This window comes from Amblyraja radiata, chromosome 38 (genome assembly GCF_010909765.2).
Source record: "Amblyraja radiata isolate CabotCenter1 chromosome 38, sAmbRad1.1.pri, whole genome shotgun sequence".
NCBI classification, from domain to species: domain Eukaryota; kingdom Metazoa; phylum Chordata; class Chondrichthyes; order Rajiformes; family Rajidae; genus Amblyraja; species Amblyraja radiata.
Window position 1 is genome coordinate 2,508,308 of NC_045993.1, and position 20,950 is coordinate 2,529,257.

Consider the following 20,950-nt stretch of genomic DNA (forward strand, 5'->3'; position numbering starts at 1 on the left):
TTAAATTACTGTCCTCAACTGAACAAAGAGATAACATACATACTGTGCCCTCCATAATGTTTGGGACAAAGACCCATCATTTATTTATTTGCCTCTGTACTCCACAATTTGAGATTTGTAATAGAAAAAATCACATGTGATTAAAGCGCACATTGTCAGATTTTATTAAAGGCCAATGTTATATATTTTGGTTTTACAATGTAGAAATCACAGCTGTGTTTATACATAGTCCATGCATTTCAGGGCACCATAATGTTTGGGACACATGGCTTCACAGGAGCTTGTAATTGCTCAGGTGTGCTTAATTGCCTCCTTAATGCAGGTATTAGAGAGCTCTCAGCACCAAGACTTTCCTCCAGTCTTTCCATCACCTTTGAAAACTTTTAATGCTGTTTATCAACATGAGGACCAAAGTGGTTCCAATGAAAGTCTAAGAAATCATTATGAGACTGAAAAACAAAAATAAAACTGTTAGATACATCAACCAAACATTAGGAACATCATTAAGAAGAAAGAGAGCACTGCTGAGCATATTAATTGCAGAGACTGGCAGGCCAAGGAAGACCTCCACAGCTGATGACAGAAGCATTCTCTCTATAATAAAGAAAAAACCCCAAACACCTGTCCGAAAGATCAGAAACACTCTTCAGGAGTCAGGAGTGGATTTGTCAATGACCACTGTCCACAGAATACTTCATGAACAGAGGCTACACTGCAAGATGCAAACCACTGGCTAGCCACAAAAATAGGATGGCCGGATTAGTTTGCCAAGATGTACTTAAAAATGCAACCACAGTTCTGGAAAACAGTCTTGTGGACAGATGAGACGAAGATTAACTTATATCAGTGCGATGGCAAGAGCAAAGTGTGGAGGAGAGAAGCAACTGCCCAAGAGCCAAAGCATACCACCTCATCTGTGAAACACGGTGGCGGGGGTGTTATGGCCTGGGCATGTATGGCTGCTGAAGGTACTGGCTCACTTATCTTCATTGATGATAAAACTGCTGATGGTAGTAGCATAATGAATTCTGAAATGTATAATAATAATAATAATAATAATGGATGGGATTTATATAGCGCCTTTCTAATACTCAAGGCGCTTTACATCGCATTATTCATTCACTCCTATAGACACATCCTATCTGCTCAAGTTCAAACAAATGCCTCAAAACTCATTGGCCGGCGGTTCATTCTACAGCAAGACAATGATCCCAAACATACTGATGAAGCAACAAAGGAGCTTTTCAAAGCTAAAAAATTGTTAATTCTTGAGTGGCCAAGTCAATCACCCGATCTGAACCCAATTGAGCATGCCTTTTATATGCTGAAGAGAAAACTGAAGGGTACTAGCCCCCAAAACAAGCATAAGCTAAAGATGGCTGCAATACAGTCCTGGCAGAGCATCACCAGAGAAGACACCCAGTAACTGGTGATGTTCATGAATCGCAGACTTCAAGCAGTCATTGCATGCAAAAGATATGCAACAAAATACTAAACATGACTACTTTCATTTACATGACATTGCTGTGTCCCAAACATTATGGTGCCCCAAAATGGGGGGGGACTATGTATAAACGCTGCAGTAATTTCTACATGGTGAAACCAAAATGTATAAAAATGGCCTTTATTAAAATCTGACAATGTGCACTTTAATCACATGTGATTTTTTATATTACAAATCTCAAATTGTGGAGTACAGAGGAAATAAATAAATGATGGGCCTTTGGCCCAAACATTATGGAGGGCACTGTATGTAGTGATTGTACATTGCACCTCTGCACAATAACAAAGTGCATTTATAAAAACACCTTAAAATAAAATACCACAAATTGGTTAGCACAAGACAAACTATGTAAAGAACAGTGAGGATAAAAAAACCATCAGGCAATTAACTAATGCTGTGCTTGCTTGCTCGTCCTTGTTACTTTGATGTCAGGTAGGTTGTAAAGGAGGGCAGGTAGAGGATGTCAGAGTCCACGCCAAGACGTACAATGAACTATTTTTACCATAGTTTTGTTTAGTTTATAGATACAGCGCGGAAACAGGCCCTTCGGCCCACCGAGTCCGCACCAACCCGTGATCCCCGCACTCCAACACTATCCTACACACACACACGCGCAGTTGGGACAATTTACAATTGTGCCAAGCCAATTAGCCTACTAACCTGTACGTCTTTGGAGTGTGGGAGGAAACGGAGCACCCGGAGAAAATCCATGCAGGTCACGGTAAGGAGGTACAAACTCCGTACAGATAGCACCCGTAGTCAGGATCGAACCCGGGCCTCTGGCGCTGTGAGGCAGCAACTTTACCGCTGCGCCACGGTGCCGCCCGATAAACTCTTGTTTATAAGGATTCGCCCTTGGTTGTACAAGGAAATCAAGGAACCTACAACTTAACACTTATTCCAGAAAAGAAAAAAACTTTTTTTTTTTTTTTTTTTTAATCCACTCCAGCCTTGGAGAGATAGCATGCAGAGTTGCGCATATGCAGATCCCATGTTCCACCAAACCAGAGCCAATATTGTCATGGGAATATAGACTGCTCTGATTCTATGAAAGAAAGAAACACCTTCAAACCTGCGATTTGCAACTCCATTCCTTCCAACAGCACCCGCCCAGATATCGGCTTAACCACACACGAGACAGACAACGTTGAGGACACTGTGTATGCAAAGTCTTTACACTTTATAATTGACAATTTAAAAAATTGTAAGAGACAGGTGGGGGGGGGGGGGGGGCAAGGAGAATTATTCTCCCAAGATGTGATGATATGAAATGCATTGTCCGAGGTGACGCAAAAAGCAAATTGAAGGATAAATGCAAGAAATGGAAAAACAAAATGCTGCCAATCCTGGAGGCAAGGTCACGGAATTGTAATTAATTATACAGCTCTTTCAAAAAGGGACAGGAGGCGTGATGCACCAAATAAACTCCATGTGCACTGCATGAGCTGATAAAATCCTAACAACAGCACTTTCCACATTAATAGATCCAAGGCGTATGTAATTTTCAGATCTGGTTAGAATCTGTAGAGAGTAAGAAACCTCCATGTGGATATCACAGTCATGGGGGGAGGGGGAATCTCTTGTAAAAAAAAAAAGTGAACACCTTTCTTGTACGAGGGAAAAATATCAAGCACATCAGCCAATCGATAAGCACCAAGAGTTGTTATCCTGAGGTTATATTTATAAGAAGCTTTACATATTGTCCCTGGGATACAGTCAAGGTGTGAAAGTGTATTTCAATGGATACTCCAAGGAATACTGTCCGTTTGCAAGCTGACATGAGCCGCCACCTCATGAGGTACTTGCTTTATTAACACTGTTCAAACACACAAGCTGGGTAGTCACAACTGCTCCCTGGTTCACACAGCAATTTATGCTCGTCTGTCGAAACCACCCCCCCTGCTCTCTGCCCTCTCCTGATCCGTGCTACGGTGTCAATCCAGTTCACAACTAGACATCTCACCCCTGCCAAGTTCACCAAGACTGGCAAACGCATTGGAGGGCAGCTCAGACAGCACCAGTAGTCAGGATTGAACCCAGGTCACTGGCGCTGTGAGGCAGCAACTCTACCGCTGCGCCACCATGCGGCCCCATAGAGAAATCCTCCTGGGGTTTGTTTATGAACACATTTTAATCAATCACCAATATTTTGTGGAGGGGGGGGGGGGGAGGGGGGGAGGAGAGTGTGTAAAGACACCAATCTCCAGCATCAGAGAGCAGCAGAATTGTTGTTCAAACTGGAGTGATCGCCAGCCACTGAGCTGAACAAGAGTCGGAGGGCGTTTTGGTTGTGAGGAAACCTTGCCCTCTCCACAGAAAACTCCTTCAGGAGGCACCAGGGTGACCCTCAGACAGAGTTCTCGCTGGCCGAGGATGAGATGTCGAAGTCTATGGAGCCATGGCTGACCACCAGACGCAGGTGCTTGGAGCGAGCAAAGGGAGTGAAAACACTGGGTCTTTTCTCCTGGCCCACCGAGGAGGCAAAGCAGCTGTGGGAGAGCAAGCCCTCGTCGCACTCCCCGCCCGGCGATGTTCCCAGCCCCATCGTCTCCGGAGAGCTCGCCAGGCACCTGGTCCGCTTGTGGCGTGTTGAGTTCTGCCTCGAGCCGTCGGGATCCGTCCCCGCTCTCTCGCCGTCCAGCTGCTTCCGTTTGACGGCCGACTTCGGGGAGGGCCGGGCTCCTCTCCTCTGGCCGCCGCTTGCCCGCTTGTGCCGCCTGGCGCGGGAGCACGGCTGAGCGGTCCTGGCCGTGCCGCCGCTCGCTGCTCCGGGATCAGGCGGACCACCCCCCTCTGCCCCCGCCTCCATGTTCAGCCTGGCCGCCAGCTTGCGGCTGTCATACCAGGTGCGGGTGGCGCTCTGGCAGACCTTGGAGATGTCCTCCAGAATGACGCGGACACGTTGCAATCCCAAGCGGCTCGCGCCGTCGCCTGGGTCTTGGCCACAGTTGGGGGGAGGTGTCGGGTTGCCTTGCACTTCGTTCTCAACACTGGTGACAAGGACCATGTCCTTGCTCAGATCAATCTTCACAAAATGGGTCAAACCAAAAGATCTTCTTGGTAACATCTCCGGGCTTTGTGAGGTCCTTCTCTTTTGACCCGTCCTTTCTTTCGATCCCTGTTTTCTTCGACGCAACCACCACCACCTCGTCCTCCTCTTTCTTCTCAAGGAGCTACCAGACACTCTCTCCGGTTTAGTGGGTGAAGCAACAGGAGGCTTTTCTGCGGAGAAGTTGACGTTCGCACCAGATGCCAACCCAAAAACCTTTGAATTCTCCAAAGTGGACTTTGACTCTCTGGAGTTGGGCCTAGATGCTGGGACTCTGCCAGTGCTTCCAGGGGGGTTTAGATTGGTCACACTTGCTCGTTGCTGAGAGGTTGCTAGGTTTTGGCCCCGTTCCGATTCTTCCCGGAATCTGCCCCCGCCTTTTGTTGCAGTGATTCCAGTCGGATGGGTCAAGTTTCCAGCCAGATTCCCGCAGTCGTACAGGTCTACTCGCAGTCCCTTCAGGACCACACCTTCGGGCACCAGGGACATTGCCGACGTTCCAGGGTCGGTTAGCCGAGCGGCAGGTGGTGACTCCGGCGTTGACGGCGGGCACCTGGGAGGTGTCCCCGCCATCGGCTTCTGCAACCCAGCCTCGCCACGGCGACAGTCAGTCCTGCCCTCATTCGGCAAACACTCCGCTGGACCGGGCCGCCTCACTGCCACCTCTGCTCTGCCAGCTGGAAAGGTCAACGGCCGCAAGGCCAGCGCTGGAGCTGCAGACGGCGACCTGGAGTGGGCGTTTTTTGACAGCTGCCTTCTCCATTTCTTCCGTTGGTTCCTTCTCGAACTCAAGGAGAGCCTTCTGGTTGAATCTGAAACCAAAACAAAACACACAAATGTGTTAGCCTTCGTCAGTCCCATCAATTGTCATCCAAAACTCGGTTCTTTTCCTTCAGCTTTGCGAGCCTTGAACTGGTTACATAGAAAACATAGAAACATAGAAAATAGGTGCAGGAGTAGGCCATTCGGCCCTTCGAGCCTGCACCGCCATTCAATATGACCATGGCTGATCATCCAACTCAGTATCCTATCCCTGCCTTCTCTCCATACCCCCTGATCCCTTTAGCCACAAGGGCCACATCTAACTCCCTCTTAAATATAGCCAATGAACTGGCCTCAACTACCTTCTGAGGCAGAGAATTCCACAGATTCACCACTCTCTGTGTAAAAAATGATTTTCTCATCTCGGTCTTAAAAGACTTCCCTCGTATCCTTAAACTGTGACCCCTAGTTCTGGACTTCCCCAACATCGGGAACAATCTTCCTGCATCTAGCCTGTCCAACCCCTTAAGAATTTTGTAAGTTTCTATAAGATCCCCCCTGAATCTTCTAAATTCTAGCGAGTACAAGCCAGCCGAAGTTGGTATCCCCTTGGCTGTATTTCCACTGTTTAGAGATCAATTAAGTTGGCGATAATTGACTAGGTGTCTGATCGAGGGAGGAGTTCATGATTTCCACTCGTACACAATCAAAAAGGGGACGCCCCAAAGTAATTAAGAAAGATTCATTACCCCGGCCTCTCCATTTCACGTGATTATTACAGTGCTTCCACCGCTGTCTTACAACCTATTGTGTTAACACCAAGTCAGGGTGGCACAGTGGTGCAGAGGTAGAGTTGCTGCCTCACGGCGCCAGAGACCCGGGTTCCATCCCGACCCACGGGTGCTGTCTGTACGGAGTTTGCTCCAGTTTCCTCCCACACTCCAAAGACATGCAGGTTTGTAGGTTAATTGGATTTGGTAAAATTCTAAAGTCCCGAGCGTTTTACGTGAGTGATTTATGTGTTCTTGAAATAATGCGCCTATTTAACTAATACCAAAACCCAAATTAGGCACAGTATTTATGAAATAACATGCTCAAATGTTCACCTTTTTAAATGTATATGTTTAATTGACGTGTTTTTGAACGACATGCTGCTATTCAGGAACATTAGCCCCATGTGAAAGGCTGGGTGCCCCTAGTTTGTTTTGAAAAGCCTGCAGTATATTTAGAGAACGGGCTCTTTAACCTGTATCTGTACACTGAAGACGGTTTGATTGGAACATGTATTGTCTTTCCGCTGACTGGATAGCACGCAACAAGAAAGCTTTCACTGAACCTCGGCACACGTGATAATAAACTAAACTAAACTGAGATCTCTGGAACACAGAATTTACCAACTGAGGTGTAAATACATTTCTTCTCATTTCAGTCCCTTATTGAGAAAAGTGCCCCCTAGATCTGGAATCTCAGCTCAATGAAATGGAGGTAGCAACAGCGGAGGTTGAAAACCCTGGAAGAAGTTGGATGGACGAGCTAAGGTGAGCCATTAAACTTTCTTCATTTGTGAATACTGTTCGCAAGTTCGTAATGAGTTTTAACCTGATCAACAGAATCCGTTTGGATGTTTCACAAGCCATTTCCACCCAGAGTCATAGACTCAGAGAGTGACACAGTGTGGAAACAGGCCCTTCAGCCCAACTTGATGTATTCAAGAGAGAGTTAGATATAGCTTGTGGTGCTAATAGAATCAAGGGATATGGGGAGAAAGCAGGAACGGGGAACTGGTTGTGGATGATCAGCCATGATCATATTGAATGGCGGTGGTGCTGGCTCGAAGGGCAGAATGAATGGCCTACTCCTGCTCCTATTTTCTATGTTTCTAACTTGCCCGCACCGGCCAACATGTCTCAACAACAACAGAACCTGCCAAGCCCCAGCAGTAGCCGCATACAGCGGTGATATTACTCACCCTGCCACATTGCCCTATCCACCGTTTTCTGGCAACGGGAAGCACGTGTTGCCATCAACCATCTTCCTTTGCTTTTCTCTTTCATTCGACTCAGGCGACTGTCCGTCTCTCTTAGTCTGTAATTGCAGAGAGCATCCATTTCAACATCTCGTTTCTTCATCCTGAAGGCTCCTTCACCTCTCCTGGAAGAATTTAAAGATCAACTCTTTTTTTTTTTTGTTCATGATACGAACAGCGAAATAACAAATCTTCATTAATGGAGTTAATGGAGTTCATTAATTTCTTGCCACTGGCTTCTTTGTGAGTCTTTCCAAAGCTGCCAGTGCCCGTACTGAACTACCACAGTGCTGAGCCATTTAAAAGTCACCTTCACTGTTGTGGGCCTGTGGTCAGGCGTAAATCAGACCAGCCATGGATGGTGGAGTTTCTCCGCAAAAGGACAATAGTGAACATGATGGATTTTAAACAACTCAGTCATTTCTAATCAACCGTTCTCGACCCGAAACGTCACCTTTTCCTTCGCTCCACAGATGCTGCCTCACCCGCTCAGTTTCTCCAGCATTTTTATCTACCTTCAGTCAATTCTAATGGTCACCATTACCAAGACCAGCACTTAATTGCAGATTAGTTGAATTTTTGAATGTGTTTTTTTCTATCTGTGATGGTTGGTTTTCAGTTCAATTGACCAGGCCTCTGGATACGAGCCCAATCATTTAATTACACCAACTGTTGAACTCAATGTTGACTGAGACCATTGCAAGGCTTAGTTGACTTGTCTCTGACTCACTTCACCTAAGTGAGCGATGTAGTCCCTCAACCCCTACACTACCTTCCCCCATATTAGGTCTGGGAGTGATCTGATCTCTCACCTCTCACACGTGTAGCATTCGCACAGCTCGTTGTTTTCACCAAAAAAGCTGTTGCCGTAGTAGCAGGTGATTTCGTCTCCAGGCTCAGTCTCGCGAAGAACTTTGACGCATGCACGGCCACCCTCAGTTGGAACAAACTGCGTGAGTAAAACACAAGAGGAATGCATTTACAGGAGGCCAGTTGTGCCATGATACAGTGTCGAACAACAGACCACAACATCACACTTGCAATCAGAGTGAAACAGCGTGGAAACAGGCCCTTCGGCCCAACTTGCCCACACCAGCCAACATGCCCCAGCTACGCTAGTCCCACCTGCCTGCATTTGGCCCATATCCCTCCAAACTGTCCTATCCATGTACCTGTCTAACTGTTTCTTAAGCGTTGGGATAATCCCAGCCTCGACTATTTCCTCTGGCAGCTTGTTCCATACACCCACCACCCTTTGTGTAAAAAAGTTACCCCTCAGATTCCTATTAAATCTTTTCCCCCTCACCTTCAACCTATGACCTCTGGTCCTCGATTCTCCTACTCTGGGCAAGAGACTCTGTGCATTTACCCGATCTATTCCACTCATGATTTTATACACGATCCTCGATGCTGCAGGTTTCTATGCACAGCAATCTTATCTCTAGCATTCCTGAACCCTTCACTCCTCTCTCTTCACTTTAGATGCTTCTTAAAACCAATCTCCAACCACACCTATGATCAACAGGGACGACAGATGGCACAATGGGCTAAGTGTTCGGCTGGCAACCGGAAGGTAGCTGGTTCGAATCCCGCTTGGAGTGCATACTGCCGTTGTGTCCTTGGGCAAGACACTTCACCCACCTTTGCCTGTGTGTGTCCTTGGGCAAGATACTTCACCCACCTTTGCCTGTGTGTGTGGATGTAATTATGTGAAGCACTTTGGGGTCAATGCAAGTTGACTAAAAATGTGCTATATAAATAAAGAAATTTAAATTTAACAGTCCCAATTTCTGCTGGTGTGGCTTGGTGTCGTATTTTGATTGCTAATGCTGATGCGAATTGGGCGGCTATGTTAAAGCCGCTGTACAAATGCACGTCATTGCTACTGTGAGGAAGAATGAACACGCCATTTTCCCCACAGAAAGGGAAGGGGTTGACCCAGATCGGTTGGGACAACGCCCATTTTCTGTTCCTAATTTCCCCCAAAGACAGCAAGCACTGTAAATACCCAAGTATTGGTTTTGGTTGGTGACAAATGCTGACGAGCAGAACACTGGCGAACATTTACGCCCAATTGAGAAGGCAGACTTATTCTCCCCATGATGTATCAAGTCTCCAAGTACTACACCAAGATATCAAAACGATGGATTCTTTTGAACTTGAAATCTGTTAAGATTCATAAACTAGCTGATACATTTCATAGTAGGAAAAGCAGAAGACTGTAAAGGGCCTGTCCCACGACGATTATTTCGGCGACTGCCGGCATCACCGACTGGCGTATCATTTTGCGGCGTGATGACGTATTGACGCGCGGTGTTTATTCACGTGTCGCAGCATTTTTTTTGTCGCCGCTGGATTTTGAAATGTTCAAAATCTTTTGGCGACACTGATATGGCACCGGCAGTCGCCAAAAAAAATCGCCAAGTGGGACAGGCCCTTAAAATTTAAAGTCAATACAAATCGAGGAATTGTTTTCCTTGTATGGTACCAAGGAGAAGACAGATACAAAAGGCTGGAGTAACTGAGCAGGTCAGGCAGCATCTCTGCAGAAAAGGTAATAGGTGATGTTTCGGGTCAGAAAGTTCCTTCAGACTTTAGCTGTTACTGTCTTGGTTGTACAAGGGACTACGGCTTTGGTTTTGTTTTCCACTAATCTTGCTTTTTTTTTTGTGGAACTTTTATTATTAATTATGCTTTGTATTGAGTACTGTATTTACAGACCTGTTAAGCTACTGCAAGTAAGAATTTCATTGTTCCATCTTGGTACATACAACAAATAAACACTTGACTAATACAATACAATTTGACTAATGTGATCGAGATCTCTTACCTTACAGTTTGGTCTGCAGTCTTCAGGACATGGAGAGAAAAGAAGAATACCATTATTACATTTATTTAATTGTGCATTTTTCTTAAAATAGAAATGTAGCCATTTGAGCTGTGGCCTCCATGAGAATTTGTCCTGCAGGGCACTGTCATACAGCAGTAAGGTTAATGGAGCAGCAACCAAAGTTCAGGACCGTTGCTTTTTAGTTTAATTTATTGTCACGTGTGCCAAAGTATAGTGAAGAGGTCTTCTTGCGTGCTAGCCAGTCAGCAGACAGATAATACCTGATTACGATCAGGCCATTTACAGTGTATAGCTACATGATAAGAGAATAATGTTTAGTGCAAGGTAAAGACAGCAAAGTTCGATCAAGTCCCATTCCTTCTCTCCAGAGATGCTGCCTGTCCTGCTGAGTTACTCCAGCAGAACTGCCCATAGATACGTTAAGGGAATAACGTTTGAGTTTAGCTTATTGTCATGTGTACCGAGGTACAGTGAAAAGCTTTTGTGTGCTATCCAGTCAGCTGAAATCAATGCATGATTACAGTCGAGCCATCCACAGTGTATAGATACATGAGAAAGGGAATAATGTGAATAACGTTTAGTGCAAGGTAAAGCCAGCAAAGTTCAATCAAAGATAGTCCGAGGGTCACCAAAGAGGTAGATAGTAGTTCAGCACCGCTCTCTGGTTGTGGTAGCATGATTCAGTTGCCTCATAACAGCTTGCATGTCCAGGATTACATGTTTGAATCTCATTATGTGTAAGAAGGAATTGCAGACGCCGGTTTAAACCGAAGATAGACACAAAAAGCTGGAGTAACTCAGCGGGACAAGCCGCATCTCTGGAGGGAAGGAATGGGTGACGTTTCGGGACGAGACACGATGGCAGCTGGAATATTTAAATTCAAGTAATTCAATAAATTTGGGATGAAACCTCATCTCAGTAACTGTAACCATGAAACTACCAGGTCGTCGTAGAAACCCATCTGGTCGACTAATTCTTGCAGAAATGAAAATCTGCCATCCGTTCTCATCTGGCTGCAAATTCACCATCGTTAATGCCTGCCACTCAGTGCAATTAATGCTGGCATTACCAGCAACGCCCCTATTCCATGAATGGATACATAAAGATATATTTACAGTGACCTTTGCACGTACTCGCGCACGTTAACATCCACCGAGAATCATAACAGTAAGAAAACTATTTTAATTTAACGACGCCCTCACTTGTGTGCAGTTAATGCCAACATTGCTAGCAACACCCAATTCCGTGAGTGAAAAAATAAATAAAGATGTTTTTACGGTGACCTTCGTACGCAGGCACGGTTTAATATCCATCTGGGATCATAACCGCAAAAGAACCATTATAACTCAGCTAAGATTGGCTCAGAACAGTGTTGGCTATAAAATCGACTGCTGGTTCAAGGGTTTTTGCTAGAATAAGCCCACACAATGGAAGGCAGATGAATCGTGCAGGAAGGAACTGCAGATGCTGGTTTACACCGAAGATAGACACAAAATGCTGGAGTAACTCAACGGGACAGGCAGCATCTCTGGAGAGAAGGAATGGGTGACTTTTCAGGTCGAGACCCTTCTTCAGACTCGATCAGTCTGAAGAAGGGCCTCGACCCGAAACGTCACCCATTCCTTCTCTCTAGAGATGCTGCCTGTCCCACTGAGTTACTCCAGCTTTTTGTATCTACCTGCAATGTATATGTTCTTCTTATTATTATTCTTGCGTGTGGCGTGCACAGCCTAAAGATGTAGGACAACTTGTTCTATTTGATCTTATTTGATTGTGCACGCCGGGTTGATTGCATTTGTCGAAACAGGGCGGACCACGTGAAGGTTGCAATCTCCCACCCCTATATGTTCTTGAAGCGTGCGATTGTAGAAAGAGAATTGAAAGATTATTTGCAACAATGGCACGGTCTCTGATAGTTTTCCTTCACTGTTACAGAAGGGCCAAGTGTGGACGTACCGTGGTTGATGAAGGACGCAGGCCCCAGCCACAGCTGAGCACATTTCTTTCGGGTCGAGTACATTACGCTGAAGTCGTTCTCTCCTGGGCGCAAGAGGGACTCCTCCTCCTCGGAGAGTTCCGCCAAGCAGCCGACAAGCAGCTCGATCTTATCATTCTCCTTCCTGTTGAGCAGGAGCAAAGAACGTCGATTAAACTGACGAGGAAAGGAGAAAGGCGCGACTGTTGCATGGAAGTGAAGCAAAACGAACTGGACAATATCAATGTGTAGGAAGGATGCTGGTTTATATCGTAGACACAAAGTGCTGGAGTAACTCAGCGGGTCAGGCAGCATCTCTGGAGAAAAAGGATGGGTCGGAACCCTTCTTCAGACTTTTTCTCCGGAGATGCTGCTTGACCCGCTGAGTTACTCCAGCACATTGTGTCTCGAACAATATCAAGTTGCTGATGGTGGAATCTTGAGTATAAAACAATGTGCTGGCCTCTTACTAGGTTTAGGATTATTATTACCATGTGTTAGAAGGAGATAGAAAGGATCAGTACAGGGTTGGGAAACATTCTATGGTTGGAGGCTGTGAAGGGGAAATTGCCAGAGGTGAGGGAGATAGAAATGGGCAGTACGAGGTTTAGAATAGTTTAGTTTAGAAATACAGCACGGATACAGGCCATTCGGCCCACCGGGTCCACACTGACCGTCATTCCCGCACACTAACACTATCCTATACATACTGAGGACAATTTACTTATACCAAGCCTACAAAACTCTGCTTCTTTGGAGTGTGGGAGGAAACTGAAGGTCTCGGAAAAAAAAGATGTGGTCATGGGGATAACGTACAAACTCTGTACATACAGCACCCGTGGTCAGGATCGAACCCAGGTCTCTGGCGTTGTAAGGCAGCAACTTTACAGCTGTGCCACTGCGCAGCCCACGGTCAGGGAACGATAAAAGGATGATGAAACAAAGAAGGATCGTGACCCAAAATGTCGCCTATGCATGTTCTTCAGAGTTGCTGCCTGATCCGCTGAGTTACTCCAGCGCTTTGTGATGTGCCACAAGATGACATGATTATCACATTACTCTGGCTGGAACCTTGTCTGAAGTGAAAGGCCATGTCACTACTCACTCAGATCACATGAAAGGCAAGGAAACATACCACTTTCTCAAGGACACAATCTTGGCTCCGTTAGATTCTGAAGAATATCGATTACACGGGAGGATTTCAAAGCCACTTATAGGCAGGAATATTCGAAGGTAGCGGAAAACCTAAATTAGAGACAAAATTCCAAACATTTTCCAAATAAACAAATGACTGAAAGAGAATCCTTGGAGTATATTTAACTTACACATGTGCCTGCCTGCATGTTTGCTTATTTTTACTACATGTATATTTTTGCATATACAGAGCATATTAAGTAGATGACAAAATTAAAGGTACGTTACTTAAAAGTACAAATTCTACTTGAATAATTTGCAAAATAATTTCTTTGAAATAGGCAATATCAATTGTTTCAATCAACTGCCCCCCACATTGGTACTTATTTTAAAGATGGGACTGTTACGAGTGGTTTCCGTGTCACAGGCTGGTGAAATAAGAGAAGATATGCATGAAGTGACATGTAACTGATGCCTGACCAATGAATCTGTTTGTTTAGTAAGGAATAGACTAGGATCTGGTGATGTTACTTTCTCGACATGCAGTTATAAATGGCCACTTGGATATTGAGCACATGATTGTTGCCAGTGCTTACGGAATCTACAGTACATTGCTTCATTATGGAGAGCAAATGCGGGAATAAAATAAAACCATTCAGAAGAGCTGTACTTTGGGTAAATAAGCTGCAGCCCCGTGGTTTATGTCTGTTTCTTCAAGTTGTAGAAAACACAAATCAGTACATAGGCGTGTCGCACAAACTGTCCCTGAAAGCTTAGCAGGGGAGAGTTGAACTGAGGCACACACATGCCCCGAGGCGATGGCAGAGGCCTCACAGCCAGCCTTAGAACTCCCTGGCAAGGGTGGAACATGACTGGGGGGGTGGGAGCATTAAAACCAACAGAGGAGCATTCCTGATTGTTCACAACGTATGACAAAGTGGAAGTGTGGACGCTGATGAGGACGCTAAGGAGCATATTTAGTTTAGTTTAGAGTCATAGTGTTACAGTGTGGAAACAGGCCCTTCGGCCCAACTTGTCCACACCGGCCAACATGTCCCAGCTACACTAGTCCCACCTGCCCGTGTTTAGTCCCTCCAAACCAGTCCTATCCATGTACCTGTCCAGCTGTTTCTTAAACGTTGGGACAGTCCTTGCTTCAACTACCTCCTCTGGCAGCTCGTTCCATACACCCACCACCCTTTGTGTGAAAAAGTCACACATATTCTTATTAAATCTTTTCCACCTTCACCTTAAACCTATGTCCTCTGGTCCTCGATTCACCTACTATGGGCAAGACATTCTGTGCAACTCTGCGATCTATTCCTCCCATGATTTTACACACCTCTATAAGATCACCCCTCATCTTCCTGCGGTCCACGGAATGGAGTCCCAGCCTACTCAACCTCTCCCTGTAGCTCAGGCCCTCTTGCCTTGGCAACAGCCTCGTAAATCTTCTCTGTACCCTTTCCAGCTTGACAGTTTAGCAACAGACCCTTCAGTCCATGGTGCCCACTCTGCCACCTGTTCACGCTGGTTCTATGTTATCCCACTTTGCCATCCACTCCTTACACACTTGGGGCAATTTACAGAGGTAAATTAACCTACACACCTGCACGTCTTTGGGATGTGGGAGGAAACCGAAGCACCTGGGCGAAACCCACATGGTCAAAGGGAGAACGTGCAAACTCCACACAGGCAGCACCAGAAGTCAGGATCAAACCTGGGCCCCTGGCGCTGTGAGACAGCAGCTCTACCCGCTACACCGCTCCTTTGTTGCAATGATTCCCACAGCTGGGCTGGACTCGCGCAGAAAGGCTGGAATGTCAATCGGGTATTTATGGAGCTGTAGGAAGCATGGCAACGCTTTTAAGAAAGGTGGAGAGAAGAAATAAAGATTTGCTCGCTCACTCACCTGAGATTTGAATATTTCTTCTTCGAGAGGTGTCTTGTGTAGGAAGTAATGCCAGGCCCAGTCGCCCAACGTCAGCGCCCGATACACAGTCTCCAAGTCTTGAGACTGAAGAAACCTTTGAAGAGTATCCCTGAGGTATTGGTGTCTCCTTACAACAGGTCGATGGCTAGAGTTAAATAAAACACACAGTGTCATTGAGAGTTTCGGGTTGCTTCAGTCCCAAACAGGAGAGTAAAGTCAAGAGAGAATCAAGAGTTTTTAAGTGCCACATGTACCAAAAACAGGACAATTAAATGAAAGGGAGAAAACAAATAAGAAGACCTTTGCAGATCAGATACTAAAACATACAAAGTCAGCAATCAGCCGTAAAACTCCTTTGCACAATAGCTTCCACCATCTGGATTTTGCCAAGAACACTACATGAAGATTACAGTGCAGCACAGCGAATAGGTCCGCTGCCTCACGCCGACAGAGACGCAGGTTCAATCCTGACCTCGGGTGCTGTCTGTGTGTGGAGTTTGCACGTTCTCCACGTAACGGCAAGGGTTTCCTCCTGGTGCACCAGTTTCCTCCCACATCCAAAAGGCATGCTGGCCTCTGTGAAGATGCCCCGAGAGTGTGGGGAGTGGATGAGAAAATGGGATAACATGGAAACTAATGTGAATGGGTGATCAATGCTTGGCCAATGCTCGGTGGGCTGAAGGGTCTGTTTCCATGCTGTATCTCTAAACTAATTAGTAAATGGTAAATACAAAGGACATTTTAGCTATTATAAATCTTAATGTTAGGGTGGTGGCCATGTCGTAAAAGTGTTGGGATCAATGGAGTAAGGAAAGGTTACGTATTATAGTAAGCATATGGAATCCCTTGCTTACTTTCAGACAGTATTACAAGGGGTAAGGTAGCACACTCATCGAGGAGTAGGAATGAGTAGGAATGATCAAGGCTTAGCTGGTGCAATCAGTTCAAGGAACAGAACATACAACAGCACAGCACAGGAACAGGCCCTTCATCCCACAATGTCTGTGTCGAACATGATGCCAAGATAGACTAATCTCATCTGCCTGCACGTGATCCACATCCATCCATCCATCCATTCCCTCCTAAATGGAACAACAGGATGAAACTGTGGCACAATTTACAGAACATGAGTAGGGCCTCAATTAAGAAGAGGCAGAATGTCAGGTCGGGGGGAGCTCCCCCCCCCCCCCCCCCCCACCATAGGTACCATGTCACCCCGTGCTACCTGCTCCATGGTCGGATGGTCGGCGACTAAACCGTCTCCCCCACCTGGTTTGCCAGGTGAGGAGGGGGCTGTGGACCCCAAGCAGGATCATAAACAAAACCTGTCAAAGGGCGGATGAGCTTCTAGCGAGCCAACGGCCATCCACACTTCAGTAGAAGTTGCGATCGCTGTCGTACATGGCATTGTAAGGCACCGTACCCGTTGATGTTTTTAACGATGATGGTGATGATGATGTTGAGAAAGGCTCAGAATGGAGGGGAGATCCTGCCCTGGGGCAGCTCAGAGGTGGAGGATAGCAGGAGAGATGCAGCAACCTGCTCTATGCTCACCTGATGTTCATCTTGTGGGTTTGAAACCCCAGGTAAGGATCCAGTACGAGGCTTGTAGCAAGATCATCATACTCGCATAAGTCTCTAGCTGTTACACGTTTGGATTCCATGTCCTGCAATCACCATACTAGCGTTTACAGGATTTAAAAAGAAAGAACGCATTAGAATGAACAATGCACAAAGTAACAATTTTTAGTTTAGTTTAGTTTATTGTCACGTGTACCAAGTGTACAATGAAAAGCTTTTGTTGCGTGCTAACCAGTCAGTGGAAAGACAATACATGATTACAATCGAGCCGTCCACAGTGTACAGATACACGATAAGGGAATAACGTTTAGTGCAAGAAAAAGTCCAGTAAAGTCCGATTAAAGATAGTCCGACGGGTCTCCAATGAGGTATATAGTAGCCCAGGACCACTCTCCGGCTGTTGATAGAATGGTTCAGTTGTCTGATAACAGCTGGGAATGTTAACTTGCTACAGCTGTGATGACGTGTTGAGCCGGCGCAGTGGTTGGGTTGCTGCCATAATACGCCAGAGAACCGGGTTAGTTCCTGACCTACGGAGTTTGTACGTTCTCCCTGTGACCGCGTGGGTTTTCTCCGGGATCTCCGGTTTTCTCCCACGTGCCAAAGATGTACAGTTTAGCGTATGGGGTTCGCTGGTCGTCGCAGACTCAGTGAGCCGAAGGGCCTGTTTCTACGCTGTATCTCTGAACTAAACTAAAAGATAGCCAACAATAAATGTGAGAAGATTTCTTGATTCCTTATCTTAAAACAGCATCCTAGATTGTGTAGTGCACAATGACCCACAAGTATTTCAAAACATTTCAGCCAACTTAGGTCAGATAATAGTAAGGTTTCGTAGTCTTATTCTTGGGTTAAGGAGGGTGTGGTGCTTCAGTTCCAGTTCTTGCCTCATTACTGTGTGAACTAGTTTTGGTAAACTTCACTGAATGAACCTCAGAGCCAGATTAGGGTTAGTTGTGAAGCTCCAAGCGATCATTGAGCTGATCCAAATATCAAAACACAAACATAAAGAATTGTAGATCAAAGAACTGCAGATGCTGGTTAATACACAAAAAGGACACAAAAAGTGCTGGAGTGACTCAGAAGGGTAGGCAGTATCTCTGGAGAACATGGACAGGTGACCTTTCGGGTGGGGACCATTTCTTCCTGTCGGGTTTTCACCATCTTGCCCTGACCTCCCCTTTTCTGATGCAAAATGGTCAGTCCTCAGCAGAAGCCTTACCTTTGTACCCCGACACCCACTTCTGAGACCACCTTATGATCTCTTCTACTGTCGCCTCTGTCTCCAGGCCTTCTCTCTGGAATGAAATCCTCGCCTCCTAGAAGGAGGAAGGGTCCCAACCTGAAAGTCACCTATCCATAATGTTCTCCAGAGTTGCTGCTTAACCTGCTGAGTTACTCCAGCACCATGTGTCCTTCTGTGTACATGAATAATTGTGCTGCCATTTATCTCACTCCATAAGTCAACCCACCTCACTACCTCTCCTCTCCTCTCCCCTTCCCATCCCACTTCTCTTCGCACCCCTACTCACTCCATCCCTCTCCCCTTCCCACGTACCCTCCTCTCTTCCCCTCCTCTTCCCTTCCCTCCACCTTCCATCTTCCCCATCCTAGTCCACCGCCTCTCCATATCCCACGCAACCCTACCACACTCATGCCCAACCACGCTATCCCACCATCTTTCCCACTCCTCTTTCCCACCCTCCCCCCACCCCTCATAGCAGGAGAGGGCGAGGGAGGAAGAAGTGAATGAGAGAGGGAGGGAGGGGGAGGGAGAGAGAGAGGGGGAGAGAAGGAGAGAAAGAGAGGAGTGGGGGAGTGAGGGAGAGAATGAGGGGTGAATTGAGGGGGAGGGGATGAGGGGGAGGGGATGAGGGGGAGGGGGAGAATGAGGGGGTGAATGAGAGGGAGCATGAGGGGGAGAATGAGGGGGAGAATGAGGGGGTGAATGAGGGGGTGAATGAGGGGGAGAGTGAGGGGGAGAGTGAGGGGAAGAGTGAGGGTGAATGAGGGGGTGAATGAGGGGGGGGGGGATGAGGGGGGAGGGGAATGAGGGGGAGGGGGAGAATGAGGGGGAAGAGTGAGGGGGAGAGTGAGGGGAGAATGAGGGGAAGAATGAGAGTGAGGGGAAGAATGAGGGGAAGAAAGGGGGTGAATGAGGGGGAGAATGAGAATGAGGGGGAGATTGAGGGGGTGAATGAGGGGAGATTGAGGGGGTGAATGAGGGGGAGATTGAGGGGGTGAATGAGGGGGTGAATGAGGGGGGTGCATCAGGGGGAGAATGAGGAGGTGAATGAAAGGGAGAGTGAGGGGGTGAATGAGGGGGTGAATGAGGGGGAGAGTGAGGGGGTGAATGAGGGGGAGAGTCAGGGGGTGAATGAGGGAGTGAATGAGGGGGAGAGTGAGGGGGTGAATGAGGGGGAGAGTGAGGGGTGAATGAGGGGGAGAGTGAGGGGGTGAATGAGGGGGTGAATGAGGGGGAGAGTGAGGGGGGGAATGAGGGGGAGAGTGAGGGTTGAATGAGGGGGTGAATTAGGGGGAGAATGAGGGGGTGAATGAGGGGGTGAATGAGGGGGAGAATGAGTGGGTGAATGAGGGGGAGAATGAGAATGAGGGGGTGAATGAGGGAGAGAATGAGGGGTGAATGAGGGGGTGAATGAGGGGGAGAATGAGTGGGTGAATGAGGGGGAGAATGAGGGGGTGAATGAGGGGGAGAATGAGAATGAGAATGAGGGGGTGAATGAGGGGGTGAATGAGGGGGAGACTGAGGGGGTGAATGAGGGGGAGACTGAGGGGGTGAATGAGGGGGAGAATGAGGGGGAGAATGAGGGGGTGAATGAAAATGAGGGGGTGAATGAAAATGAGGGGGGTGATTGAGGGGGTGAATGAAAATGAGGGGGTGAATGAGGGGGTGAATGAAAATGAGGGGGTGAATGAGGGGGAGAATGAGGGGGTGAATGAAAATGAGGGGGTGAATGAGAATGAGGGGGAGAATAAGAATGAGGGGGTGAATGAAAATGAGGGGGTGAATGAAAATGAGGGGGTGAATGAAAATGAGGGGGTGAATGAGAATGAGGGGGTGAATGAGAATGAGGGGGTGAATGAGAATGAGGGGGTGAATGAAAATGAGGGTGAGAATGAGAATGAGGGGGTGAATGAGGGGGAGATTGAGGGGGTGAATGAGAATGAGGGGGTGAATGAGAATGAGGGGGTGAATGAGAATGAGGGGGTGAATGAGAATGAGGGGGTGAATGAGAATGAGGGGGTGAATGAGAATGAGAGGGTGAATGAAGGGGAGATCCCCAGGTCTGTGCAGCCGGACATTCCCACTCAGGTATTAAACAAAGGACAGGGGCGTGCACTCCAGTCTCAGCCACTGAATCGCTTTTATTTTAATACATCCCACCCCTCCGTCTGGCACTGTTACCGGTGCAACGTTAATTAAAACATATAACTATCTAGATAAAACTTACCGCTGGCGCGCTTACCTTTAAACGGCGGAGACAATCCCGGGTCCACGCGTCACACAAACCCGCTGCCCGGCCATTCCCCGCCCTCCCCCCGCTCGTCCATTGGTCCAGATCCGCGCATTACGTCACCATTCCGTATTCCGATTGGTCGCCCCCCCGTCGATCAGCGTCCGTTTCCGCTTGGCAGCAGGTTAGGGTGTGGCGGAAGTGGAGGCCGCACTGAAGCCTGCCTTGCGTTGCTAGGCGACTTTCTCACCCACCCCCAGACCAATATAAAATATCACCTGGATTCTTTTGTTGTTGTAAAGAATAACTTTAAATCCGAGTTTCACTGCAATCACCAAACACTACAATGACGGAGGCTGAAGGGTTTGGACACAAAACATTCCCTGGCCATTCCCCTCCACAGATGCTGACTGACCCAATGAGTTCCTCCAGCACTTTGTGTTTTGCTCAACATTCCAGCATCTGCAGTTCCTACAGTCTCCAATTAACATTTAGACTCTTAGCAACAAACGCAAGATGCTCCTTGCATAAAAATAATTTGGACATTGAGATATCTGAAAACATATGGATTTTTAACAGGGTTTGTAATCAGAGTACAAATGATGGTCCAGATCCATAACACCAAAAAACTACATATTTTATCGTTCAATGGTGCTTT

At 46.9% G+C, this 20,950-nt stretch overlaps 1 protein-coding gene across 4 annotated transcripts; it reads right to left on the reverse strand.

The window, feature by feature from the left end:
- Nucleotides 1–3,518: 3,518 nt before the first annotated feature.
- LOC116967028 (histone-lysine N-methyltransferase KMT5C-like) lies at nt 3,519–20,372 on the reverse strand. Of its 4 annotated transcripts, XM_033013466.1 has the most exons (10): nt 20,305–20,362; nt 18,039–18,135; nt 16,790–16,916; nt 15,215–15,380; nt 13,304–13,413; nt 12,150–12,313; nt 10,172–10,191; nt 8,154–8,290; nt 7,285–7,466; nt 3,519–5,365 (listed from the first exon to the last, which is right to left on the reverse strand). In XM_033013466.1, exons 3-10 carry the CDS (start codon nt 16,897–16,899, stop codon nt 3,852–3,854), a joined length of 2,403 nt encoding a protein of 800 aa, XP_032869357.1. In that variant the 5' UTR covers nt 16,900–16,916; nt 18,039–18,135; nt 20,305–20,362; the 3' UTR covers nt 3,519–3,851. The 4 variants fall into 4 exon arrangements, with proteins under 4 accessions (XP_032869357.1, XP_032869358.1, XP_032869355.1 ...); XM_033013467.1 differs by lacking the exon at nt 18,039–18,135 and having other exon boundaries at nt 7,285–7,400; nt 20,305–20,372; XM_033013464.1 differs by lacking the exon at nt 18,039–18,135 and having other exon boundaries at nt 20,305–20,372.
- Nucleotides 20,373–20,950: the final 578 nt, after the last annotated feature.

Excerpts from the sequence above, each read along its gene's own strand:
- LOC116967028 (XM_033013464.1), bottom strand. The coding sequence starts at position 16,899 with ATGGAATCCAAACGTGTAACAGCTAGAGACTTATGCGAGTATGATGAT. Across the intron at positions 13,414-15,214 it reads AAGAAATATTCAAATCTCAG|GTTTTCCGCTACCTTCGAAT; the intron begins GTGAGTGAGCGA and ends TCTCTAATTTAG. Across the intron at positions 12,314-13,303 it reads ATTGTGTCCTTGAGAAAGTG|GAAGGAGAATGATAAGATCG; the intron begins GTATGTTTCCTT and ends CCTGCTCAACAG.